Source organism: Poecilia latipinna, unplaced genomic scaffold (assembly GCF_001443285.1).
Source record: "Poecilia latipinna isolate Pla-1442-1.1 unplaced genomic scaffold, P_latipinna-1.0 Scaffold334, whole genome shotgun sequence".
NCBI lineage: Eukaryota > Metazoa > Chordata > Actinopteri > Cyprinodontiformes > Poeciliidae > Poecilia > Poecilia latipinna.
Window position 1 is genome coordinate 288,468 of NW_015112950.1, and position 11,674 is coordinate 300,141.

At 40.0% G+C, this 11,674-nt stretch overlaps 1 protein-coding gene across 3 annotated transcripts in view; it reads right to left on the minus strand.

Annotated features, from left to right (window-relative positions):
* Positions 1 to 11,674, minus strand: part of nkain2 (sodium/potassium transporting ATPase interacting 2) — a 114,245-nt gene that overhangs the window by 46,914 nt on the left and 55,657 nt on the right. For all 3 annotated transcript variants that reach the window (XM_015035420.1, XM_015035419.1, XM_015035418.1), the window contains 2 exons: positions 6,089 to 6,226; positions 5,444 to 5,524 (listed from right to left, as the gene is read on the minus strand). In XM_015035420.1, the coding sequence (XP_014890906.1) occupies positions 5,444 to 5,524; positions 6,089 to 6,226 (219 nt within the window). The remainder of the gene's footprint in view (positions 1 to 5,443; positions 5,525 to 6,088; positions 6,227 to 11,674) is intronic.

Sequence of the window (11,674 nt, forward strand, 5' to 3'; positions counted from 1 at the left end):
GGGGGGGAGAAGAGAGACAGAGAAAAAAGAGGAAAGAAAAGAGAGCAAGGCTGATAGAGATTTCATTTACATACCCTCGTTCACCTGCTGAATACTGACAAGTTAGTGCAATATGCATAAATCGAGAAAAGACTGAGAAAATGTCACATCACTTTGACACCGAATTGCGTTTATGAGGAATAAGCGAGATGTACTCCGCAGCTAAGGCCAGAAGTTTACATACGATAAAAAAAAAAGGCATAACCTTCCCTTCTCTAAGTCTGACGTAAAATCCGACTCAGCTTTTCTTTTTATGCATTTAATCCGTATCTGGTAGCTTTTGAAACTACATGATTTAAGTCAAAAACGTTTTTGACTTCCTTTCACGAGCTTTCCACAATAGCTTGCTGGAGTTTTGACCCACTTCTCCTGTCAGAACTGCTGTAACTGAGTCTGCTTTGTAGACTGCCTCAATCGCTCGCATCTGTTCAACTCTGCCGGGAAATTCTCTATTAGTTTAAGGTCTGGGCTTTGTGATGCTCCCAAACATCATTTTTATTATCCCTGAGCCAAAATGCAACTATTTTAGATCCATGCTCAGAGTCATAGCTTATTTGGAAGATTCATTTGCCCCCAAGCTTTAACTTCCTGGCTGATTATTTAAGATGTTTATTTTTCCACATAATGTTATTTCCTCGTGATGCAGTCTGTTTTGTAAAATTGCACCAAGTATCTTTACTTCACCATTGGGGAATATTTTTTAATTAAGTTTTTCCCTTATTGATCTGATCTATATACATTCAAATATATCTGGAAATTGGAGTCCTGAGTCTTTATTTTTTATTAAATATTTGCCCAAAATTTCCCAAAGTTTCCAAGTTTAATTGTTAAATGTAAAAATAAATAAAAGTTTCTTTTGTACAGGAACTTTTGTTCGCTTCCAGTAACCAAAATATGTCAATCTCTAATCTAATAAACCACAACATCATCTTCCATCAGCAGCAGTGTAAAGTTCAGATGCACATTCTGGGATAGTGTGAGTTTTCTATAGTGATAAAGAAAATAATCACACCGCAGACAAATGTGTTTCAATGTGTGAGTCAGTGCAATATTAGCCCTCAGATCAGTAAACAAACCCAGCATCTGGAGCTGATCTGTGCGTCTCACGCTGCACAGCAGCTGGTGGAACCAGTCGGAGTAACAGAGAGGAGGGACTGGGACTTTGTGGCCCTTTTTCCAACACTAACTGGGTCAAGGTTGTCGAGTCCTTGAGCGAGGCGAACAGAAACGGTTTCGGTCATAAAAAAAAAGAAAAAAAAAAAGCTGTTTGGCGTCTGATCTGGGCGTGCTTGACTCTAATTGGTCAGAAGATAATTGATAAATGTGTTGGTAATTAACAGGGGTGCTCTGCTGTTAATAAAATCCACACGTTTTGATTCTGGTCAAGGGAGATAAAACCATTTCAAATGACTTTTGTAATATAACAGCAGAATGAAAGAGCTACATTGTTTCTATCTCACGTTTGAGATATCTGAACTGGCTCATACGACTGATATGATTAAAGAAAAAAAAACCGAGCACCAGCTCCCTGTCCTCCAAAACAAAGTGAGTTTTTTTTTTTTTTTTTTTTGCAACTGCTGGGCGATGAGGAGAGTAAAGGTGTAAATGTCATTAAAACTTGAGATCAATGAAACACAGGCAGAGGGTGTGTGGCTCACTGTAAAACTTTTAGGTACTGTCTGGATGGCAACAAAACTTAACAAGGCTCGCAGTGTGTGTGCGCGCGCACGTGTGTGTGAATGTCAAAGAGGGGAGTGAGTCTATCGACCCGGGGGTAGGCACCTAAGAGAGCAAGAGCTGATAAAAAACTAAATCAACTGCAGCATTTACTCAAGTCCCGACAAATTGTAGTTATGATTGGAAAGATGGGGGAGAGCAGTAAGACGGGGAATAAGAATGATGTGTGTTTGGGAAATGCAATTTGATGCGATTTAACAAACCAACAAGAAACATGTTATAGAAGCGTTGAGCAGAATGAAGTAAATCACTGAAAATTATGGTGGGAAAATCATTGTTTTTTTGTGGGTTTTTTTTTTTCCACAGCGCAGCGCAATCAAACATAATCAACACACTCATCCACTGATTTTGACTCTTTATGGAGGTACTGATTGCTTTAATCAACTGTCAAAGTTGATTAAACTTCAGTTAAAATAAACACGTATAGTGATGATAAAAAGAAACGACATCCCCTTTGGAGATTTACGTGTCAAAACATCCAAAAAAAACAATCCGATTTTTACTAGCTGTACTAGACTCAGTGAGTACAACGAAAACACAAACGACTGCTGTTTTTTTGTCGTTGTTAGCCAATGAAGATGCCAGTGTGTGAAAACGAAGTACACCCTATGATGTAGCAGTAATAGCTTATTCTGGTGGACTTGATCTCTTAACAATAGTGGTAGAAAATGGCGTCACTCTTTACTGTTTTAATACAGAAAGATTTAATCTAAATCCAGACCGATTGATGGGTTTTGATGTTCATCTTCATCTGTCTACAGCAGTGGTTCTTAACCTGGGTTCGGTCTCAGGGGTTCGGAGGAGCCTCTGCCGCGGAGGTAAAGACACACTTGTGTAAAGTCGTGATGACGCCCCGCTTTGCCATCACTTACTCCAGAGGATCACGTTACATTGCTTAGCCAATCAGTGCTGCGGAGGAGCACTGATTGAAGGAGCTTCACTCTCAGCATGGATTTGAACTTGTGTTTTTAATTACTTCAGCAAAACTCACAGTTTTTACCATATTCTGTAGCTTTCGGTGTACTTCTAAATCTGCTCCTTAGTCGCATCTTTTTGGTGTTGCTACTGCCTCTAGTGGCGTGGGAGTGCTAACACAACTAATATAATTACATTACTAAATCAGAATACCGCAAAGTCTTTATTATTTATTATACATTTTTCATTCTCTTAAGAATGTAGAGCTAATTAAATGATCTAAACAAGACTTTAAAGTGGTTCCAGTTTCTCTCGATGGCCAACCTGTTGAAACTGTGGCAAATTTGGGTTGTTCCTGGACAGTCAGCTCAACTTTGCTGAAAACACTGACTACATTTTGAAGAACTGTTCTCAGAGACTCTACCTTTTAAGAAGACTTGGTGATCATGTCTTGAATTTGGGCGGGGGGAATCATATTTTATTTATCACTACAGAAGAGTTCAGTGAATGCGCATATGAAACTGGTGGGTTCGGTACCTCAAAAAAGGTTAAGAACCACTGCTCTACAGCATAAAACGTGGTTACAGAAAAATCCTTATTTCCATGACTCTCCTCAATCTGAAAACATTTCTACAAATCATGTTTTATGTGGTTATAATTCATCCATTTCGTGTGAAGAATTCAGCAGACAGTTCTGTAAATCAAATCAATCTTTGTCTCCTGCTTTGGAATAATTTACTTCATTGCTTAAAGTACCTGCTTAGTTCTGATGTCTAACGTTCCTAAATATCTCCAAGGTACTCCCATAAATCTAACATGCATTGATTTATTAAGTGATGCTGATGTCTGTGTAGATAATTTTCTAAAAATCTTGATTCAGTAGGGAGGCAATGAAAAATCCTCTTGTGAATTTGCAGACCAGGAGGTCAAAAACTAAACAAAATGGATATTTGTCTGTTTACTGAATCGCTATGTTTAAGAGAGAGCATCGAGCAGCACTCTTTGGTGCTATTTTCAGAATAAGCGAGGTGTTTAAACACAAATGATCTATGTGGGGAAAAAAAACAACAACATTTCATTTGGAAACAACTCTGCTGTTTATCCTGGCCCAGATAATTCGAAGGCTGGCTCTATTGTCGGAAATTTAAAGTGCTGATCTACATTTTCTAGAAAAAAAAACACACATAAGCTGACTTTACCACACTAATTGCCAATATAAATGCTAAAGAATATGTCAACTACATGATCATTTAATTTTTTTGTTTTTAAATTGATCATAAATCCCTGTTTTACAGTGACTAAACTCTCACACAGTGTGACGTCACCTCTAATGTCAATATAAACAATCAGTAATGGAAGGCTGACGAGACGATTGGAAAAAGATAATTTGAATGATTTCTCTATTGTTATGGTTAAAAAAGATTATTTAAATTATTAGTTTTATCACTAAAACGGATTTAAAAAAAAAAAACTAATACGCTTAAAGTTAAAGAAAGGTTTATTTGTCCTAGTCGGGCAAACCACTTTGGGATCAGTTATCATTCTAAGCCCATAGAAGGTGATTCAAGGTGTAAATTAACACATCTAACAGCTGGATGAATAGATGTGTCTAATCTTGGATAAAGAGCTAGAGATGGTTTCCAGCCAAAATCAAATGACTTTTCCCATTCAAGGACACCACTGTCATCTTTTTTTCAACACGGGAGCTTAATTATTTAGAAATGATCTTTCATGAGAGCTATCTCTGCTGCTACACCGAAGGATAAAGGCAACATTTTGATATTTACCTGAGCTGGTGCCTGCTGCTCTCACAGATACAGAAGATATTCAGCAACAATAAAACACGTGGAAAACAAGAACTCTCTAGAAAAGACAGATTTCATTCTCAAAGATCATCAGTGATCATTTTGAGCCAATTGGTTAAAAAAAAAAAAAAAAGCCTTATGGTCTGGCAATTCTGTTCCATAGCAGACAGAGTTATAATGAGCCCAATCGTATCTGTTAGCTCATAAAATGCACCTACAGAGCAGCACATCACTACATTTGCCACTACTGGTAAACATTGTAATTGTTCAAGGTGACAGAAGCAGAATATGGCATTTACTGATCTAATAAGTGGCAAATATGTGCAGAAAACCATAAGACTGAGTCCTGAATGTGTGAAATCCTGCAGAACTTCATTGCTCGGCTGTGTTTGTGTTGTCTGTGTTCAACCGTGTTTTAACCTTAGAGAATCTTAAAAATAAATTTAAAAAAAAATCTGTTTCACTTGTTTTTGCCACTGGTTGACCAGGTAATGCAAATGTGGAAAAAATAAATTACTCTCACAAAGGGCCATATTATGCATAATTTTAGCAGCGTACCAAGACCCGCTGAGTAATTTGGCGTTGGTGACAGCAGGGTTGTTCAGGTGATTGCCTACGTTTGAACAGATTGTCTCAGGAAAGTGTTTACTGCTTTCTGGATAACAGCTGCAGCGGAGAGGAGCAAGACATATGAGGGAGAGGAACAACTCTTCTTAAAGGGATCAATGCGCTGCCGGGCTTTCCCCTTTAATAGGAATTTATTGAATAGTTTGAACTCTGCTCTTTAGTCAGGATGTCTTGGATTTAACCTCAGAAATTTCTCAAATAACAATGTCGAAACTCCGCAACTCGGTGAGAGTCGTTCTTATTCCAGACATGTGCAACAGAAATACTTTGACAGGAAAGAATGAAAAAAAAAAAATAAAAAAAATAAAATGTTTGCTTACTCTGGACAGATCTCCAACCTCCAGGTAAAAACAAATGATGAAAACATTCCAGGTCATCCAGATGACGAGCCAGGCTGCATACTGCGCACACAGAGAAGGAGACACACGGAGGAGAGAGGAGTCAGGCACGGAAAAGAAGATCCGACAAGCTGTGGTTTGGTTGAATTAAAAGGAAAACATGGTCACGTCTTGCTTGCTTGTGGAGCGAGTGAGATGGAGGAGGAAGAAGAAGGAAAAAAAATAAGACAGAGGGAGGCTTTGCTTTTGATGTTATTAAAATGCAGACAAAGAAAAACAACAGCGGAGAGCGCAACCAATCTCCTGAATCAAATCCGACAGGACGAGAGAATGGATGGTGAGTTTCTGCGCGCAAAAAGAACGAGATTTATAGGAAGGAAGGAAGAAAAGAAAGGATTTATACAGCTTTCATCGTCTGAGCCATCTCGCTAAGCGTCGTCTGTAAGAGTAAAGTAGTAGATTGAGGTCCTCTGGGATAAAAAGATCCTACTGTTAAACTGTGACTTCAGCATCACTCAGAACCATAATTCTTAAAGCAGGGACCAGTATCACTGCATAACAAGCTTTTGATAAATTCATGATATAGCTGACTGCGTGTGGGCTTTTTGTTGAGTGTGCAAAACTTACTCCGGTGACATATTTGGGCCTGAACTGAATGGTGCCGAACAGGCCCAGGATTACGACGATGATGTGTAGGAAGTTGGTCAGGATGGGAGCCCATTGGTAGCCCAGGAAATCGATCACCTGGCGCTCCAACACGCTGACCTGCGAGAGGAACAGGGGAGATTGTTAAAGCAACCTGAGAGCTGTGGGTCGTCTCCACAAGAAAACTACCGGCATTAAGTGGGCGTCAGCATGAAGCGATACCATTTACGTGAAATGTGAAGGTGTGAGTCAAAGAACAGAAACTGAATCATCACTGAAGTTAAAAGGAAGTGGGGTCTCGCTCTTAGGCACAGCACTGCTCAACTGGGTTTCATCTTAAAGTTGCTGAAAGGTTATAGTTTCAAAATCTCAAATATAGTTGGTCAAAGTCTGACTAACAACACAGCAGACAGAAAAAAAAAATTAAAATACGGGGTAAATGGACGGTCAAAGTGGCAAGAACGAAGCAAAGCGTCTGAGTAGCTAGCTCCTGGGTGCTAGCTATTCAGCTCCTGGCTAGCTAGCTCCTTCTCTCTATACATAGAGGGGTTCTTCAAAAAATGTTTCCATTCTTTTGCACACCTCTTTTCAAAGTTTTCTGTCATTTTTAACCACGTTTCACTAACATAACCAACATAAAATGCAATTGTTCATAAATATCATATGTTAGGGAGGTCCTGGACATTTTTTCCCATCTTCAAATTAACATAAAACACCAAAGTGCATTTGATTTGAAATAATCCAGAATAAATTCAAAAATTGTGACCCCAAATTTTTTATTTTAATAATCAGTTTGACTGACTGAAGTCAGTCCATTTGACATCAAAATGGACTGACTAAACTCAGGAAGAGCAGCTCAAATAAACCACAAAAACTAACTGAAATGAAAAGAGTTTCATCAAAGGGTTGGCATTGCTACTTTTTACATTTCTTTTTCTGTTATGTTATTGGTGAATGAATATATATATATATATATATATATATATATATATATATATATATATATGACCGTGAATTATGTTAGTCTCATTTTCTCACATCATAAAAGTCCAAATTTGTCCGATACAAATAGAAATGGATATAGCCTTTATTGATCAACAGTTATAAACAGTGCAGCACAGAAAACTATAAAAAATAGCACACGTTTTTTTTTTCTTTTTTTTAATGAGTAATAGTGCAAATGGTGGTGAAACAGTTACCATGATTTCATTAAATTAAATTAGACATGCATAGACATCTTTTGGATGACATATTCTACGTGTCACATTTCAACCTAATTTTTTACATTGTTTAAACCAAAAGCTCTATTTAATGTAATTTTGCCCCAGGGGGTTAGTTGTAGGCCTAGTTTTGCACTAAACTTCAAATGCGTGTGAACCAGTATAATGAACTCCCTCAAGAAGACGGGAGATGTTAATCAGAATATACCTTGAATCCAAAATGCTTCATTGTAATGAAGTAAATTGTAATCAGTTGTACATACATCGCTTTCAAGCGCACAGTGTGGAGTCAGTACAGTGTTTGTATGCATGTGTGTGTGTGTTTGGGATTATTATCCTTCAGTCACTGGAGCCTCATGCTGAGATGGTTAATGAAGTCGGTGCAGCGCTGCTAAATTTATGAACTCGCAGAGACATGGAGAGGGCGTTAGTGAGGTGGCGACACAAAGAAACAAGAAAGACGCAAGCGGAGAAAATACAAAACAAACTTTAACTTAAAAAAAAAGAGAGAGAGCTAATGTTATTCTGAGTTATCTCTATTCTCTTGGCACAACTTTCTGCCCGAATGAGTCTAGAGAGCCCTAATGTGAGGCCATATGGTAGCACTGCAGCCAAATGGAAAACACAAACACACACACACACACTTTGTGTCTGAATACAGAGCGATACAAAACCAATCAAATATGAGTTTTAATTATGAGGCAGCGAATGTAAGAATTAGAAGAGGGAGAAGAAGAAGGTGGATGAATTATTCTGTTTGGTGCGGTGACATATGTGCATCCACTCCTGTGGGTGTGTGCGCGCGTGTGTGTTTTTCCATGTCATGGGAGGTCTGTTGTGCTTGCACTTGACAGCACCTGCTGTTACTGGACACACTGGGCCCAGCTGGCACCACGGAGTGCACGACGTGAGTGCGTGTGCTTGCGTGTGTGTGTGTGTGTGTGTGTGAGCAAGGAGGGAAAGAGTTAGAAAAGAGAAGACGAATGAGAGACATTGTGCCTCTTTGTGCAACTAGCCTTTATGCGCAGGCTCTCTTTCTCAGCTTCTTTGTGTGCTTGCTTCATTGTATTATGTGGAAGTGTGTCCTCCTATTGACAATTATAAAGTGCTGCAACTGTGTGCCTCTCTCGCAAAGCGTGGACACACACAGAAACGGAGGCCATTAGAAAAAAAGTCAAAGGCCCCCCCCCCCATTCCAGGGGCCCCCCCCCCCCCCCCCCCCATTTCTTTCATCACCAATAATATAAACAGTCTTCGCTCCAGCTGGGGATGCATTTACTTACTTGCTCTGCCCCGAAATAACTCTGAGCTACACAAAATGCAAGAACGGGGGGGATAAAGAAGATGTTAAGGTAATGGATCAGTCATGACAAAAACTAAATGTTCCCCGCCGCAGATTGTTTTAACTTGGGCTAATATGGGAACATATAAGAGCAATAACCCAACCATCTGTTCCTTTGAGTCGCACTCATCTTTTCACGTGAAATTCTCATTACATGGCTCAGCTGCAAAAACAACCAACATCAGCCGCCTCGGTTTGTTGTTCTTTGTTATCCAGCCTCTCAATTCTCCTGACAGACAAAAAAAAAAAAAAAAGAAAAGAAAAGAAAAGAAAGAAAGCATGCTTACAGGCCCCCTTAAGTCGGCATCCTTTGCACCTATCAAACGACTGAAAAGCTTTGAATAAAGTGTGAAATCGCCTCGGTTTCCCTGTAACATTAAATCCAAGAGGAAACAGCGGAGAGGCGAGGGAGGGATATAATGAGACGTCTCTTCGATACATTAGCAGATACGGTAGGTTTTCTGCCATACATGCGGCTGATGAAAGACTGCGCGGTGTACAGGTGGCGCTTCAAGCTGCCTCGCACGGTCCTGCGGGATCTGCTGCGACACGCTTTGAAGCTGCAGAGAGAGAGATGTTCATTTCGGTGCTGTCGCTCGGAGCAGAGCTACATTAAGCTCGTCCTGTGCTGCAACCGGAAATCCACCGGTGGACGTCGTGTGTTCATGGCAAAAAGATTTAGAAAGATGGCTGAATTTCACTGTAAATACTTTCGATGCCTTTGGGAGTTTCAATATCGTTGCTTAGCTTGAGCATGGCTGAGAAAGCAGAGAAGGACTTGCTGTGCCGCCTTCGGTCAACCTGCTAACCTTCATACTGTTTGACTGGCTTGAGTAATGCACACTTGGTTATGCAGATCATTTTTAAAAAGGACTGCCTCAAAATATTTCGAAATAAACAATGTGCTTTGGTTTATTTTCACCACGCGGCTGAAATGTAACGGCTAGCTCGGTTGTAGCTTCATTCTCCTTGCCTTGAAACACTGGTTTGTGCGCTGCATGTAGATGGGAATATTAATGCAAAGCTGCCCTGGTAATCATAACTGTTCAACAGAAACAGCTTCATCTAAAAAAAAAAATAAATAAAAAAAAAAATCTACAAACCGCACTTCAAAACGCCTGCAAGTCGGTCTGAATCTCCGTTTTGGGAGGCGGGAGGGTCAAAAAGCAGCACCACTTTGGTGCCTGCATCTAAAAATACAAATAAAAAATAAAGAAAAACCAGGCTGGGGGTTTGCATGTTATATTTAGTAAGCTAATTCGCCTTCTTGGCCACAAATAGACCACATATGTAGCTGCAGTTACAGAGAGAGCGATGCTCAAACAGCCTCTGAATAGATTAGCGTCTGATGAAGGGGGCAGCGGAGGCGGGGAGGGAAGGCGCCGCCGCTGCTTTTGGGAAAGATTTTGCTCTGTTTGATTATGAATGATAGAATGATAAGAAAGAGTTATTATTGCTCCAGACAGTTTAGTCTCTCTGTGACTATTATAAGGCCCTGCAGAGGGATGAAAGTGTCTTTTATCCTAAGTAGGAAAAGAGATGGAAATAAGACAGGGCGAGAGAAAGGCTGGGAGCTCTGATGAGAGGGCATGAGGAGATCAGGGGGTGATTAAGATGCGGCTGTCGCCAGGAAGGATGATGAGACGGAATCAGTGAGTGAATGAAATGAATCGTCACATGTTGTCCTCTGCCACAGCTCCTTCTTCACCTGGCCACTCGGGGTTTTTTTTTCTTTCTTATTCTCCACTTGTTCATTTCCTCCCGTCCTCTTTTCCAAATCATATCATCAGCCCCCACTCTCCTTACTCTGCTCTCCTACATATTTAATATGTGTTCATCTGTTACCAGATATGTTGTGTCATAAAACAGTAAATTACCTCATCTGCCTCCTCCCATTTTCCCTCCATTACTGCACAGACTCGCCCCTCCTTCGCTACCACTTCCACCGTCTCCGTTGCCAATATCCCATCTCTCCTTCTCTTCTCTGCAGTTTCTCTCCTACCTGTCTAGTAAAACTTTTGCTACAGCTATGTTTTTTTTTTTTTGTTATTGTTTTTTTTTTTAACATTTTGTGACATAAAAAAAATAAATCTGAATCCAATGTTTTTTTTTTGCTGGGATTATATGTGACAGATAAGCAAGAAGAGAGAAGAGAAAAACTGTGTAGTGGATGGAAAATGATACAAGGATAAAGCAGGGTTGGGTTATAAAAGAAAACTATATAGACCAAGCATCCAGGAAGCACTATTCAGAGTCCATCAAATGTACATAGTAAGAATATAGGACAACTGAAATCTAACCAAGATTGAAATCTGGGAATGAAAAGTCATATTTGCAGTTTTCTAACCGTGTATTGAAGCACGGTGGCAGCAGCGTCATGCTGTGGGGACGCTTTGGAAGCTACACAGGAACGCTTCCAGTTAAAGATCTGCTAAAGGCTGCAAAAGACTCAACAATAGGACAACAAAAGTATACAGTGACTTTAGAATAAAAGAGTATTTTGATTATATCATATCATATATAATTTTCCGTTGGTCTTTCAAATGGGATCCGACTGTGGCTGTAATGTGACAAGATTAGAGGTGTGCCGATCGATCGGTCACCGATCATAATCGGGCCAATTTTCGTGAAAAAGTGCATGATCGGTGATCGGCGATCATTGGCTCTTGTTGCCAATACCGATCATCTCATTTCCAGCCTGCCTGTGCAGCTGGTCTCCTCTTTCCTTCACTGCCAAGCACGCAGCAACAAATCCTAAGCGATGTGTAACTATAACGCACTGAGTGAATGGGGAAGTTTGCGTGTTGCGGTGGAAAATTGAAGCAGTCAAAATGCATCAACACAACGAAGCTAATACGACATAAAAACAATGACATACTTGACGGAGGTTGGCTACATCGAGGCTCACTGCAGTAAAAAAGACATACGGAGCATCAGACAGCAGGTAAAGCAGCGCACAGATACAAACACTCACCCGGATTAGCATGACGTTCAGAAAGCTAAACA